The 15,894-nt window shown below is 41.9% G+C and overlaps 1 protein-coding gene across 1 annotated transcript in view; it reads right to left on the bottom strand.

The window, feature by feature from the left end:
- Nucleotides 1–15,894, bottom strand: part of HNRNPLL (heterogeneous nuclear ribonucleoprotein L like) — a 129,320-nt gene that overhangs the window by 80,789 nt on the left and 32,637 nt on the right. The window contains exons 2-4 of the mRNA XM_073627687.1: nt 8,755–8,873; nt 4,296–4,533; nt 2,534–2,619 (exon numbers count right to left, since the gene is read on the bottom strand). Of these exons, the coding sequence (XP_073483788.1) occupies nt 2,534–2,619; nt 4,296–4,533; nt 8,755–8,873 (443 nt within the window). The remainder of the gene's footprint in view (nt 1–2,533; nt 2,620–4,295; nt 4,534–8,754; nt 8,874–15,894) is intronic.

The raw sequence follows: 15,894 nt of genomic DNA, 5'->3' as shown, positions 1-15,894 counted from the left end.
AACGACAACAAACATGCCTACACTTACCTGCTCTGTGCAATGGTTTTGCGCAGAGTAGCCCCAATCCTCTTCTTTTGGGGTCCCCCATTGGCACTCCAGGCCCTCCTCTTCATTGGGTGCCCCCAGGGAAAGCCGTTTTTCCTGGGGGCACCCATGTGTGCTCGCTCCTGAGTCCAGCTGCTGCGTCCATTGACACAGAGTGGGACTCAGCCCTACACCCCACTCCCATGTCAGCAGATTTGATTGACAGCAGCGGGAGCCAATCGCTCCCGCTGCTATCAATCTGTCAAATGAGGAGACACAGCAGCGGGAGCTGCTGCGCTCGTGCACATAGCTAGATCAGATGGGCTCAGGTAAGGAAAAAAGGGGGGGGTCTGGGGGTCAGCTGCAGCACAGATTTTTCACCTTAATGCATAGAATGCATTAGGATGAAAAACCTTAAAGCGGAGCTCCACCCAAAAATTGAACCTCCGCTTTAAGTGTTGGTGACCCCCTGACATGCCACATTTGGCATGTCATTTTTGGGGGGAGGAGCAGGTACCCTGTTTTTACAGGCACCCAGCTCCTCTGGCGCTGGAAGATCACCTCTCCTCCCTCCCTGCAATCTTCTGGGACATGTCACAGAGCGTGTGCGCGCCCAGCTGTGAGAATGCCAGCACCGCAGAGTGGAGGGGGAGAGGAGTGGGGCTTCGTGCTCCCGCATCGCTGGACCGGGGGACAGGTAAGCGTCTGATTATTAAAAGTCAGCAGCTAAACTTTTTGTAGCTGCTGACTTTTAAATAGGTGGAACGCCGCTTTAAGGCTTTAGAACCATTTTAACTGGGTTAGGCTAATCCCCATTTTAAAAAAAGGATGTAACAGTGGTTGTACAAGAAAAGGACTTTTAGAGACCCCCAGACTAAAACTTAGGTACAGCTGACTCAGGTTGTTCCGGGTCTAGACATATGTGAGCTGAATCAGTGAGCTTAGCTACGGGGTCTCTTAATTGTGGGCTTACCCAGGTAGACAGACTCCAAGTATCAAGTCATCTACCAAGAACAGGGCACCCACCTCTGCATCTCCAGCCACAGTAGGAAATTCAGAAACAGATGATTCTGGAGGGGATGCCTCTGTTTTGAAGTCAGCAATAATGGCTGAAAATTTTCCCAAAAACTCAGCCACAACAGAAAAAAATTCTTCCCTAGACATGGCAGGGGGGGAATCTGCCCCAAAAGAAGTTAAGGAAGATGCAGATGAGGGCTACAATTCAGACAAGAGGCCCAAGATCCAAATGGTTGGGTTCAGGTTCCTCTGGGGGTACACTGCAAGCCACCCTGTGCGATGAGTGGATTGTAAGCTGTGCAGACCTGTGGTACCGCTGGCTTTGTGCCTGCGATCCTTCATAATATGCCTGAGGAGGATCCCACAAGGGGGACTCAACACCTGCAGAGCAGGAAGGGTTAATGACAAAGTGACTCTGCACCAGAGACAGAAGGGAGCCCAGAACCTGCTAAGGATCAGTGTTGTGCAGCCATGGAACGGGCAGCAGGTGTGGATACAGCTGCGTGTGCCCTGGAAAATGCGCAGAAGTGAGTCCCATAAAAAAAAAGGCTGAACAGATTTAATAGGGCAACCAGCCTGGAAGTAAGTAAAAGGCACCAATTTAAAAAAGGACGCTGTTCCACCTACCTCAACTGAAATCCAAGGGTCACAGCCAGTGAGCTGTACAAACCTCTAAGAGTAGCAAGGCATGCATCCTTCCAAATAAGGACCAAATGCCCAGACTTACTGCTGTGTACACTTCCCACTGCGTATAGGATAGTAGGTTTTCAGAAATTCACCCTCTTGGAGGTCAAACTCCCACAGGAATCTTCAGAGACAGGGCACCACTGAAATATGAACCACAGCCCTGGACTAAATGCTATGTGGCTAACACCCATGTTGCACTGATGGTACTGAGAAGTGGTTGCCTAACGCAGTATCCAATATCTAAGGCACTTGCAGGCCAACCCTGTTTTTTTTTTCATTGTGGGGTCTGGGTATGGGCTCCGAGGCAATGCTGAAGATGAGCCCATCTGGAAAGCGCCTAAGAACACTTGCAAAAAACTGAAGGCGTGAGAGAGGTTATGCAGGACTGCCCTAACAGCTTTGATTGTGTCCAAACTCTTGAAATTGGCAGCATAACCCTACGTTTTTGAAGACCTCCTATGTGCTGTAATGTATGATAAAAAAATAATCTTGAAAGAAAAAGGACAAATGGCTAGTACAAAAGTGTTAAACTTTTTCTTATTAAAGAAAAGGTGTCCATCCTCCTAGGACAATAGCAAAAAAAAAAAAAAAAAAAAAAAAAAAAAATGAAGCATGCTGAAAATGTGAGGGGTTATGCCAGCCTGGTCAATTTTTCTTATGCTATCTGAATCTTGTGTGCCTCAGAAAGCAGTTTATCCCACAAGTTCTAAAAAACATATAACAGTGAAATCACTATGAAACAAACCATGTTCATAGCCTTGATTTTATCCTTTCTAAACAATAAAAGTTAAATAAAAAAGGATATTCCACCATGGCTTGAATCCCATTTCTCTTAAAAATGACTATACGCTCCACTTTTCCTACTGGGTTGCAGACTGAATACAAGACATCCTATAGAAAAGGAATAAGATATACAATTATTTTATAGTTGTGAAAATAAATGCACTGCATGTGTACTTTTATTCATAAACTTGATAACTGAAGGTAAAGCTATTTTTTAGTTTTAGAGTGGAGATGGATTACAACACCTGTCAGGTTTTTAACTGCTGTCTGTGTCCCTGTTTCGTAGATTCACCCTGTTTGTCCTGGTGCCTGCTATCTCCAAAAGTGAAAGAAAATCCCAAAATTCTGAGTAGTCAACAGAACAGGAATAGAGAAGTCTAACTGGAACATTAGTTCTGGTGACTACAAGGGATTTCTCCCCACTTTGGAGAGATATCCACCGATTTCCTGTTGTAGCTACAGCACAGGACGTGAAAAGAATCCCCACTATAGGAAAGAAAAAAAAAAAAAAAAAAAAAAAAAAGGGTAATTGATCTTCCCTTACTCTATAAAAAAAATGAAAAAAGAGCTACTTTAAATAACCATCAGATTAAAAGATTGCTAGGTAAGAAAAATTATTGTGTATAATGTTTTGTACCCTTAAAGCGCTTCTTCACCGAAAAGGGGAAGTTCAGCTTATTTGCCTTCTCCATCCCCCCTTAACAACTGCCGCTTTTTAATTTCCAATACCCACTCCTACTTTTCCGATCCGGGCAGAGGTTCAGCTACCCCCTCCTTCCTCCTGCAGGCTTCTGAGATACATCACAGGTCCCAGAAGACTGCGTGACCATTCACAAAGTGCACTGCGGCTCGCAGATGGGAAGTAGGAAGCCGGCTGTAAAGCCACAAGTTAAGATGCCGTCGTCTGGACCTGAAACCCATTGAAAAATTGGCTCAGGTGAGGACAGCGCTAGATCCCTGGGCAGGTAAGTGTCCTTATATCAAAAGTCAGCAGCTACTGTAGCTGTTGACTTAATTTATTAGGTGAAGGCTAGAGCTCATCTTTTAACAGTCATAATAAAATCTACCTTTGTTACATTTCAAAGCCTGACAGGCGACACATAAAAATGAGCAAGTGGTAAAGTGGACCCAGGAAGTAGCAAAATTGAAATAGGAATTAATCTTATTAGGCAGTGCTGCAAAAGGTGTCCAAGACTAGGTTCACAGAAAAGTGGAAGTCCTTACTGTCCCTCTGAAAATTAGCACGGTCCCCTCCACTTTAATGGGCGAGTTTGGGAAGCGTGCACCACTTGCTATACTCCAAGTTAGAAATGCCAAACTGCAGAGAGAAGAACCACAGCTGTGTACTCACCTGAGTGGCCACCATGTTCACTGAACCACTTGTTTTAACCACCTATGTAAACCCTTGACCCCAAAATTACAAATAATTTGGCAGGTAAACTAGTCTAAGGTACTGTACATGTATCTGATTTGTGTATTTACAGATTGCCTGGGACTTAACTGCAATGCTGATTTACTACGATACAATAAAACAATGGACTTGAGGCCCGGAGCAGCAAATACCTGTACCTCTCTGCCTCAAGGAGCATGTAGACAAGCTTTTCATGTAACCTGGAGGTTTTAAACCCTCTTGATGATGACAAATATTATAAAATGATGTATAATGAACACATGTTCATGTAGCTGTGCATGTCATTATTATAACATTAATAGTTTACATTAGTGTAAGCACCTGGCAACCAGTTCTCACACCAAGCCTAATCAGTACATGAGAACAGACTTACAACTGTGATTGGATATAAGGGATTCTGAATTGATAGTAGAAGAACTTTATTTCCCCCAGAAGGATCTTCAGTGTTTGCTGGCCGTGTGATTCGCTTGCTTGTGGAATAATTGAAGAAGGCTTGCTGTCCTGCTATATACACAGGCTCAGAGGTAGCAAATGTAACACATTTCTTAGAAAACTCTGTATTTTCAAATTCTACCAAGGCTTGACGCTTAAAGGGCATCATCATCACATAACTGCAAAGAAACGAAAAAGGTTAGTATGTTAGTTACCAGATCACTTTTGACAGCAAAATTGAGATTATATTATATAATGTACAGTGGGTAAAATAAGTATTGAACGTGTCACCATTTTTCTAGGTAAATACATTTCCAAAGGTGCTATTGACATGAAATTTTCACCACATGTTGGCAGCAACCCATGCGATCCATCCAAAGAAACCAAAACAAATAAATTCAGAAATGTATGTGTAATAAAATGACACATCTTGTCAGTGCAAATTAAAATCAGCTTGTTCAGTCAACTGATGGCCTATAAAAAAAAAGGTGTCATACAACAAACATCTCATGATGGGTAAAAGCAAAAAGCTCTCTCAAGACCTTCACAACCTTATTGTTGCAAAACACACTTATGGCATTGGTTACAGAAGGATTTCCAAACTTCTGAATGTTCCAGCGAGCACTGTTGGGGCCATAATCTGAAAGTGGAAGGAACATCATTTCACCATAAACCGGCCACAGTGAGGTGCTCCTCGCAAGATTTTTGACAGAGGAGTGAAAAGAATTATCAGAAGAGTTGTCCAAGAGCCAAGGACCAATTGTGGAGAGCTTCAGAAAGACATGGAATTAGCAGGTACAATTGTTTCAAAGAAAATAGGTAATGCACTCAACCGCCATGGCCTGTATGCACGCTCATCATGCAAGACTCCATTGCTGAAGAAAAAGCACGTTGAAGCTTGTTTAAAGTTTGCTGCACAACATTTAGACAAGCCTGTGAAATACTCAGAGAATATTGTATATAATTGAAATCTTTGGATGTCATAATACACCCCATGTTTGGAGGTCAAATGGCACTGCACATCACCCCAAAAACATCATACCAACAGTGAAGCTTGGAGGTGGGAACATCATGGTGTGGGGCTGTTTTTCAGCATACGTTGCTGGCAAACTTTATGTCATTGAAGGAAGGAAGGATGAATGGATAAATGTATTAAGACCTTGATAAAAATCTGCTGCCATCTACCAGGTTGATGAAGATGAAACGAGGGTGGACATTTCAGCAAGACAACGATCCGAAACACAAAGCCAAAGAAACTCTCAAATGGCTTTAAAGAAAAAAAAAATAAAACTAATAGAATGGCCCAGCCAATCACCTGACTTGAATCCAATAGAAAAATCTATGGAAAGAAGTAAAGATCAGAGTTCAAGAAGAGGCACATGGACCCTTCAGAAGAATGGGACAAAAATCACACCTGAGCAATGCATGTGACTAGTTTCTCCACACAGGAGGCGTTTTGAAGCCGTCATTACCAAAAAAGGATTTTGTACAAAGTAATAAAAACATTTCAGTTAATGTGTTCAGAACTTTTTTCCTCTGTCATTCTATTTTATTACACATAACTTACATTTCTGAACTTATTTTTTTTTTGGTTTCTTTGTATGTATGGATTGCATGGGTTGTTACCGATATGGGGTGAACATTTCATGTCAATAGCACCTTTATAAATTTACCTAGAAAAATGGTGATGTGTTCAATACTTATTTTACCTCCTGTATATTCATTTTTTTAAGTTAAGGAGTCTGGATCACCAGCAGCTGTATATCCACAGTCTATATTTTCCGAAATGGCAACACCACAGAAAACAAACTTAGCTTTTCTTCCGCTTAGTAACATAAAAAGTCCACTTAGTTTTAGCATACAAAATAATACAACAAGCTTGTACCTACAGGAGGGGTGTTACGGTACTAGAGCTTTAAGGGGTGTTTTCCAACCTTAAACTTCTATAGCTCTATCATGTGCTCTGTGTAGTTCCTTCTATTTTAAACATCTCCTGTGAGTCTACGAACCCTTTGATACCCCTTCCAAGGGACCATAACCTCAACTAGGGAGAAGAGAGAGATGCATCTCCCATACAGAACCCATCCCTGGAGTCTTGGTGAGCTGCACATATTTCTAGGTGCACACTGTAATAGGGTGCCAGTTACGATCAGATTCCATTCTGCCACTTAGTGTATTTAGGCCAAAGAGCAGCACATATTTATCTTGTTGACACCCGGAGAGGTGCCAGAGCACATGTTATGGGTTGGGGATGAGCTGACAGAGAACAGTGTGGAGTAACAGATGCTAGTGCATACTGTGGTGATTAAGGTGGAATACAGAGAAGCTAAGAGTGTGTAGCAATGTGCTGCAAGATCGCTGTGTGGTGGGGATATTGATAATAAAAAAACAGTACCAGGATTTTGCTCTTGGCCCCTCTGTGTTGCATATTATATTTTTTTATATTATATTTATATATAAGTAATTACTGTATATATAAATAACCTGTGCAGCTGCAGTTGAAGGTCTATAAATGCTCAATCCCAATTAAAAGTGGGAGGATAACCATTACATTTAAAACCATTTTCACAGCACTTTAGTGGATTGGGGACAGTGTCTTGCTTCTCTCATTTTTCAAAGAGACTGGGAATCACATTGGATGCGTTTTACTAAAATAGTGGATGCTGTTCCCTTAGCAAAGGAAATGTTAGCCAAAACATAAAACAAACACACGTGCACATACACACAATAGGTCTCTCCAACATGTGCATTATCCTTAAGAGGGATAAAACATGGGGAAATGTCCATGTACTCTGTTGATATTGCAAGAAACCCTTTGAGCATCTAACCTACTGTGACACTAAAAGATATCCTTATTTAAAAAAACAAAACAAAAAAAAAACAAAAAAAAAAAAACACACACATCCACTACTTAAAGAAGAAGTTCACCTTTCATAACATGTTACACCCATATCCAGGGTGTAACACGTAACAGGTTACTAAATGAGCCGCCTACACACCCCTGCATTTTTTATTTTTTTTTTAAAGGTGAATTTATCCTTTAATCTCGCAGCTGCTAAGGAGTCCTGGAAGTGATAGTTTGGCCCCCACAGAGCCCTGATCTCATCATAGAGTCTGTCTTGGATTACATGAAGAGACAGAAGGGTCTGAGGCAGCCTACATGCACAGACGATCTGTTGTTAGTTCTCCATTATGTTTGGAACATCATACCAGCCGAGTTTCTTCAAAAACTGTGTGTGCAAGTGTACCTAGAAGAATTGCTGCAGGTGTGAAGCCAAAAGGGTAGTCACACAAAATATTGATTTGATTTAGATTTTTCTTCTGTTTTCTCACTTTGCACTATGCCCCCCTACCAGAACCAGTAGCGTCAGTGCCATTTCAGGAAATAGAGGGGCCAGGGGGCACTGCATAGCTTGGGCACACATGTTCTCCTAGAGCGGACAACAAAGGGCTCCTGTGTATGCATCTTCCTTTATCCATGGATCCCCAAATCCTGCTGGTTTTCATCTGTTGGGCACCTTGGGCCGTGAGAGGTATGGCACAGCCCACTGCTCCTCTCTGCTGCTGTGTCTCAGTGATCACTATTATTCTCAATGTGTTCTGTGTACTGCAAGGTGTAGTAGGCTGTGCAGAGAGCACTACATACAGTCAGGTAGGCTGGAGGGCTAGTGTGTCCAAACCCATCCAGTGTTTTTGATGACATGAGCATGACTAGTGCTGGGCACATGTAATGCATCTTTTGTCAGATGTACATCACATACTCCTGTCCCCTGCACTCCGAAGTAGTCACATATTAAGCCCCTCTTAAATGGTGTAAATGTGCTATACCTACAATTCACTGCAACACAATCAACAAACTACCTAATTTTGTCTGGTTTTCAAGGGTACCTCCAAATTTTTACACCTCTATGGGGGGAGGGGCCATAAGGTAAGCTGTACGGGGCCCCATGATTTCTAATGGTGCCCTGCAGCCATGTAGAAACCCACAGAACTAGTGTACACTCCTGTCTCTGTACTACCAGAAAGTAATGTCAGATGCGGGGACTTGTGGTACAAAAGCATGCTGAGTGAATAGGGAATACTGGTTCCCTGCATCTCTGACACACTGTGGGAAAGACGGTCAGTGACTCATGGGGAGGCAAAGATCCAGTACAAAAATTTCCATTTCTGCAAGGACATGGAACATAAGACTGTTAAAAACAAGAACTATTCAAACACATAAAACTACAAAAAAAAAAAGAAAGAAGAGGAAGAAGAAGAAAAAGAAAAGAAAAAGGAAAAAGAAGAAGAAGAAGTGTGCTGACACCCCCTGCTGACTTTTTTTTTTTACTGCACCCCATGATCAGGTTGAAAACAGTAAGAAAAGAATCAATTTGATGTGTAACTTAAATACACGTTACCATATTGTCCCAAACTTCGAAAGAGCCTCCATTAGATCAGCCTCTACCACCGACTCACACAGCCCTCGCACATGGACCACAGGAGAGACCGATACTTTGTGTTGATTTCCACCTGCGTCCTGAAGGAGATACAAAATTGTAAATCTATTAAAAACGGTGGCATTAAAAGCTCTGTATGAAGCTTTCCATTCAAGTATATGTAAAATATTACCATTCTGGCTAAAACTTGTGAGACAGTATCTTACTATTCTTTTTACCATCCCCCAACTAAACAGCGTAATGCAATCCCTAAAGGCTGTACCCGTGACATGTCCCCAATGCTTTGCAGAGAAAATTATATAGTATGTTGCATTTGGTGGACGGCACTGCCACCGTATGGCACCCATTGGAGTGAATAAGGCCACACTGCACTGCAACCGCAATGCATGAGGTGAAGCACAGTGAACAGCATTTTGAGAGTTAAAATAGACGGTGGGGAGGCAACATATCACCTCCTCACTGCCTAACATTCAGTAAAGAGCAATCCACCATGGATTACTTTTCAGAGGGGTGGCAATAATTCCCACACATGTGAATCAGTCTTTATTGCCCTGTCAGACAGAAGTAATTTTAATCAACCCTCCTGAGGTAGTCCACCTACTGTAAATCAACTGCTGAATAAAAGTACATTTCTGTTATCACTGGAAAAACTGCAGGGGTTAAAAATTGGTTCCTTAGGCAGTGATACAAATGATTAATACACTCAGTAAGAAAAGTACAAAAAGACAAAATAATTTAGGGAGTGTCAGAAAATCAGAATGTCTCGTGTGATATATACAGATATCTTTCCAGCAGAGGTAAACAAATGACATCTTCTATTTGCAATAGATCATCTAATAAATACCCATCAGGCACTACTGTTTCTTAGACCCCATACAACTTTTGTTGTCCAATTTCCTGTAGATTTACCAAAACTATGTAGTGCAAGGGCCTGCCTGATTGCATACAACTTGAAACTCTTATGCCCCGTACACACGGTCGGACTTTCCGACGGAACATATGCGATCGGAGCTTGTTGTCAGAAATTCTGACCGTGTGTGGGCTCCATTGGACTTTTTCCATCGGAATTTCCAACACACAAAGTTTGAGAGCTTGCTATAAAATTTTCCGACAACAAAATCCGATCCTTTAAATTCCGATCTTGTGTAGACAAATCCGACGGACAAAGTGCCACGCATGCTCAGAATAAATTAAGAGACAAAAGCTATTGGCTATTGCCCAGTTTATAGTCCTGACGTACGTGTTTATGTCACCGTGTTCAGAACAATCGGATTTTCCGATAACTTTGTGTGACCGTGTGTATGTAAGACAAGTTTGAGCCAACATCCGTCGGAAAAAATCCACGGATTTTGTTGTCGGAATGTCCGATCAATGTCCGACCGTGTGTACGGGGCATTAAGGTTTGGTTTCGGTAAATCTAAAAGGAAAAAAAAAAAAAAAAACTACAGAAAATTGCACAGTGTGTATCCAGCTTTCTACACACAAAACATAGTTACATAGTTAGTAAGGTTGAATAAAGACACCAGTTCAACCTGAGTAAGTGTGGGAGCGTGTCTACAATTGTCCCTATCCCTGTACATTGTGTCTTATTAAGATACTCCTCTATAATACATTATTTATTTAAAAGGTACCCATATGGCGCCGTCAATTTATGCAGCGCTCCACACATACATCGCACACTCACATCGGTCCCTACCCTCAAGGAGCCCACAATCCAAGGTTCCCAACTCACATTCATATACTAGAGCCAATTTTGGACAGAAGCCAATTAACCTACCAGCATGTCTTTGGAGTGTGGGAGGAAACCGGAGTACCCGGAGGAAATCCACGCAGGCACAGGAAGAACATGCAAACTCCAGGCAGGTAGTGCTACCCACTACTCTACTGTGCCGCCCAAAACAATCAGAAAAGACCTGGTGGGCAATTGAATTTTAAACTACTCCACCAAAACAGAAAGGATTGATTGGAGTTCAACTTTAACGCCTTGTACACATTAGTAGTTTTTTTTTCGTTCAACCCAGCAGGGCTGAACGAAAAAAACCTGGCAGCTCAGGAGGAGCCACTGTACTAACTATTCAAAGTACAACAATCTCCCCTGCTGTTCTACATTGTTCTGACAAGGGGATGGCCATAGGCCGAGAGTGCTGATTGGCAGACTTTTTGCGGTCATGCCCCTTCAACGGGCTTCTGTCGGACCGACTCCAGTACCAGTAGGCCAAATGTAGGCTGGTTTCTATTGAACTAGCCGATGCCACCCGACATTTGGCCCGTGTGTATTAGGCTTAACTTTAAAGCGTTTGTTAACCCAAAAAAATAAAAATTGATCCAATTTCTTTAAAGCAGATTATACAGCACAGTGCATGTGCTGTGTAATTTGGCCCCCTGTATCACCTGAAATCTGAAATACCTGGGTGATCCTGCCAGTTTCTACCCTTCCCTCCCTGCACTGACCACGATCATCAGGGCTGCTGAGTCCTGACAATGTGGTCAGAGTACGTGCCTCTGTCAGCCACAGCCCTGCTCTCCTGTGTCTGTCTCCCTCTGTCCTCCTCCCCCCTCCCCTCCTGCTCTTAAAAAAAAAAAAAAATCCTGCGTTTCTCTTCTATAGTTCTGTCTATTATAGATCATTAAGCTCCCCAGTGGATGTCATTTTTAAAAATATGTGGTACAATAGCTTACTTCAAAACGCCATCCGGCGTTTACGTGACTGCCCGCCAGTCTCCTCCCCTCCTCACGTCAGCGGTGGTTTCCCAGCACCTCCCTCTGCAGCTATCAGATCAGGACAGAAGGACAGCAGGCAGTCAGCTGAGCGCCGAACAGCGCTCTGAAGTAAGCTATTATAACGCATATTTTTTAAAACGACATCTACTGGGGAGCTTAGTGTTATATATCAGAGGGAACAAATAGAAGAACATTTTTTACCTTAACAACACTTTAAGATGCACGCTATAAATTAACATTATATTGTAATAACAACAAGTAAAGTTTGTCAAGTGCTGAAATCAGAAATCTGTTTTGGTGAAAAAACATGTACTGTAATCACAAAGTATTGTATTTGTAAAAGAATTCACAATTTGGCCAGTGAAACTGCATGGACACTCATTCTGTGTGAAAGTGGGCAGAATGTTGTTCATTCATCAAATATAAAGTGCTTTGGGAAAGAAAATCTAGTGGTCATAATATGGTATTTTTCAGATTCATTCTTTCCCTGGAGAGAAAATGGCCTAGGAAAAATTGGATTTTGCCCCCAGTTGCACACAATTGCATGCAATTTTACAGGACTAAATGGCTCTAACTTTTTATAAATACACCCTGTAGCAGACCTGGGCATTTTACAGCCTCCAGGCCACATCCAGTCCTTTGGATGTCCCTGTCTGGTTTATGATGCCTCCACTGTCAGCATGCCTGCATGGGCCTGTTGGCTGCCTGAGGATACCCAAGTTACGTTGTACAGCTGGACTGACCGGCTTCAACTCCAAATTACAGAGCTCTCCCTGCTGCATTAACCGCTTCAGCCCCGGAAGATTTTACCTCTTTCCTGACCAGAGCACTTTTTGCAATTCGGCACTTTAACTGACAATTGCACGGTCATGCGACGTTGCACCCAAACAAAATTGACGTCCTTTTTTTCCCACAAATAGAGCTTTCTTTCGGTGGTATTTGATCACCTCTGCGTTTTTTTTTGTTTGCACTATAAACACCAAAAAAAAAAAAAAAGGGGCGACAAAATTTGAATAAAAAAAAAAAAAGCATTATTTTTTACTTTGTGCTATAATAAATATCCCCCAGAAATATATAAAAAAACATTTTTTTTTCCTCAGTTTAGGCCGATATATAATCTTCTACATATTTTTTTGGGGAAAAATGTTATTTATATAATTATAATATATATATATATATATAATATATATATATATATAATTATAATATATATATATATATATATATATATATATATATATATATATATATATATATATATATATATATATATATATATATATATATATATTCGCAATAAGCGTATATTGATTGGTTTGCACAAAAGTTATAGCGTCTACAAAATGGGGAATGGTTTTATGGCATTTTTATTTTACATTTTATTTTTTTTATTAGTAATGGCGGCGATCTGCGATTTTTAATCGGGACTGCGACATTATGGTGGACACATCGGACACTATTTTGGGACTATTGTCATTTATACAGCGATCAGTGCTATAAAAATGCACTGATTACTGTGTAAATGACACTGGCAGTGAATGGGTTAACCACTAGGGAGCGATGAAGGGGTTAAGTGTGTCCTAGAGGGTGATTCTAACTGTGGGGGGGATGGGCTTCAAGTCACATGACAGTGTGCAATGATCACTGTCATGACACAAGCCAGAACGGGGAAATGACTTGTTTACAATATTTTATTTTATTTCAGGTACTTATATAGATAGGCACTTCCCCGTTCTGAGGCTCCGTGACACGATCGCCGGGAGACCGGCAGCCCACGGACATGCTGTACATCGCGGCCTGCTATCCCCGGCTCTTAAAGGGGACGTACAGGTACGCTCATTTGCCCACCGCTGCCATTGTGCCGACGTATATCGGCGTGCAGAGGTCGGCAAGTGGTTAAAGTGGTTCTAAAGGCTTCAGGTTTTTATGCAATCAGGAAAAAAAAAAGAAAAAAAAAAAAAAAGTGTGCAGCAGCCCCCCCCCCCAATACTTACTTGAGGCTGATCTTCCTCCAGCGGATTGCACAAGAGCATCAGCTCTCTGAGGAATCTCACTCCTTATTGGCTGAGACAGCGGCTGGAGCTATTGGCTGCTGCTCTCAATCACAGCCAGTAAGCCAATGAGGAGAGAGAGGGGGCGGGGGCCAAGCCACGGCTCTGTGTGTAAATGGACACAAAGCAATGGCTCTGGAGCAAGCCTGTTTGCGTGCCCCCATAGCAAGTTGCTCGCAATTGGGGCACTTGGCAGAAGGGGACAGGAGCACTAGAGGCGGAATCCGAGAAAAAGGAGGATCGGGGCTACTCTGTGGAAAACTGCTACACAGACCAGGTAAGTAGAACATGTTTGTCATTTTAAAAAATGTCTTTAATATTACTTTAAATAGAGAAAACTTAAGACTACATACCACGGGCCTGCATTTTATGAATGGGCCATAAAAAGCAAGGCATGGTGAGAGAAGCAGAGTGTAATAGAGAGCATATGTTATAAATTAGTCCTGTAGTTTGTTAAGCACTGTAAGTAAAACAGGATCGGATCTTTATTTTATTTGTTAACCACTTCAGCCTCGGAAGATTTGGCTGCTCAGTGACCAGGCCATTTTTTGCGATACGGCACTGCTTCGCTTTAACTGACAATTGCGCGGCCGTGCAACGACTTAACCAAACAAAGTTGACGTCCTTTTTTTTTTTTTCCACAAATAGAGCTTTTTTTTGGTGGTATTTGATCACTTCTGCAGTTTTTATTTTTTGCGCTATAAACAAAAGAGCAACAAGTTTGGAAAAAATAAAAAAAAAAAAAAAAAAAAACCAATATCTTTTACTTTTTGCTATAATAAATAACCCCTATTTAAAAAAAAAAAAAAAAAAAATTCCTCAGTTTAGGCCGTTATGTATTCTTCTACATATTTTTGGTAAAAAAAATAAAATAATTTGCAATAAGTATATTGATTGGTTTGCGCAAAAGTTATTATTTATGGCATTTTTATTTTTTTACTAGTAATGGCGGTGATCTGCGATTTTTAGCGGGACTGCAATATTGCGGCGGTCAAATTGGACACGTCTGACACATTTTTGAGACCATTGACAATTATACAGTGATCAGTGCTATAAAAATGCACTGATTACTGTATAAATGTCACTGGCAGGGAAGGGGTTAACACTAGGGGGCGATCAAGGGGTTAACTGTGTTCCCTAGGTATGTTCTAACTGTAGGGGGGATGGGACTAACTAGGGGAGGAGAGAGAGAGATCGGTGTTCATACTTAGTATGAACACACAATCTTTCTCCTCTCCCCTGACAGAACACACACAAATACACACAGATTCTCGCTCTGTCACGAACGAACGATCACGAGTGACCCCTGGGCACTCGCATCGGCTCCGGGCACACGCCTCTTACGGCATCTTAAAGGGCCGACATACAGTTACGGTCATCAGTGCCCCGATTACAATATAGTACCAACAGTGTCACCAATCAGTGCCCACCAGTGGCAGCAGTCAGTGCCACCAATCAGTGCCCATTAGCGATGCCAGTCAGTGCTGGCTATCAGTGCCGCCTATCAGTGCTGTTCATCAATGCTGCCTATCAGTGCCACCTAACAGTGCCCAGTATCAGTGCGGCATATTAGAGTATGTACACATCCACAGGAAGTTTATATAAAAGGGTCTACAGGATGTGCATGCTGAAGGGAGAGAAAATGTGTACCAAGTATGTTAACAAAAAAAACAACAACAACAAAAAAGTATAATTTTATCTTTAACCACTTGCCTACAAGGCACTTACACCCTCTTCCTGCCCAAGCCATTTTTCAGCTTTCAGCGATGTCGTACTTTGAATGAAAATTGCGTGGTCATGCTACACTGTACCCAGATGAAATTTTTATCATTTTCTTCACACAAAAATAGAGCTTTTTTTTTACTAAAAATAAATAAAAAAAGAAGACCAAAAAAAAAAAAAAAAAAATATGTGAAAAAAATTTTTTTTTACTTAAATTACAACATTTACTGACAGAAACTAAGTAATTTTTCTCCTTCACCGATGTGCACTGATGAGGCGGCACTGATAGGCTGAACTGGTGGGCATTGATGAGGTGGCACTTATGGGCACTGATTAGGTGCCACTGATGAGGAGGCACTAATATTCCGCACTTATGGGCACTGATAGGCGGCACGGATAGGCGGTACTGGTGGGCATTGATGGGTGGCACTGAGGGGCGACACTGATGGGCATCACTGATAGCCAGCACGGACTGGCATCACTAATGGGCACTGATTGGTGGCACTTGTGGACAGTGGTGGGCACTCATTTGTGGCACTGGTGTCGCTATTGTAATCAGGGCACTGATGATCAGTGCCCTGATTACATGTGTAGATGTCTCCTGTGA

The sequence above is a fragment of the Aquarana catesbeiana genome, linkage group LG04 (genome assembly GCF_042186555.1).
Source record: "Aquarana catesbeiana isolate 2022-GZ linkage group LG04, ASM4218655v1, whole genome shotgun sequence".
In the NCBI taxonomy this organism is placed as follows: Eukaryota; Metazoa; Chordata; class Amphibia; order Anura; family Ranidae; genus Aquarana; species Aquarana catesbeiana.
Note: the sequence above shows the minus strand (reverse complement) of the source record. Positions and strands in the feature narration are given on the sequence as shown.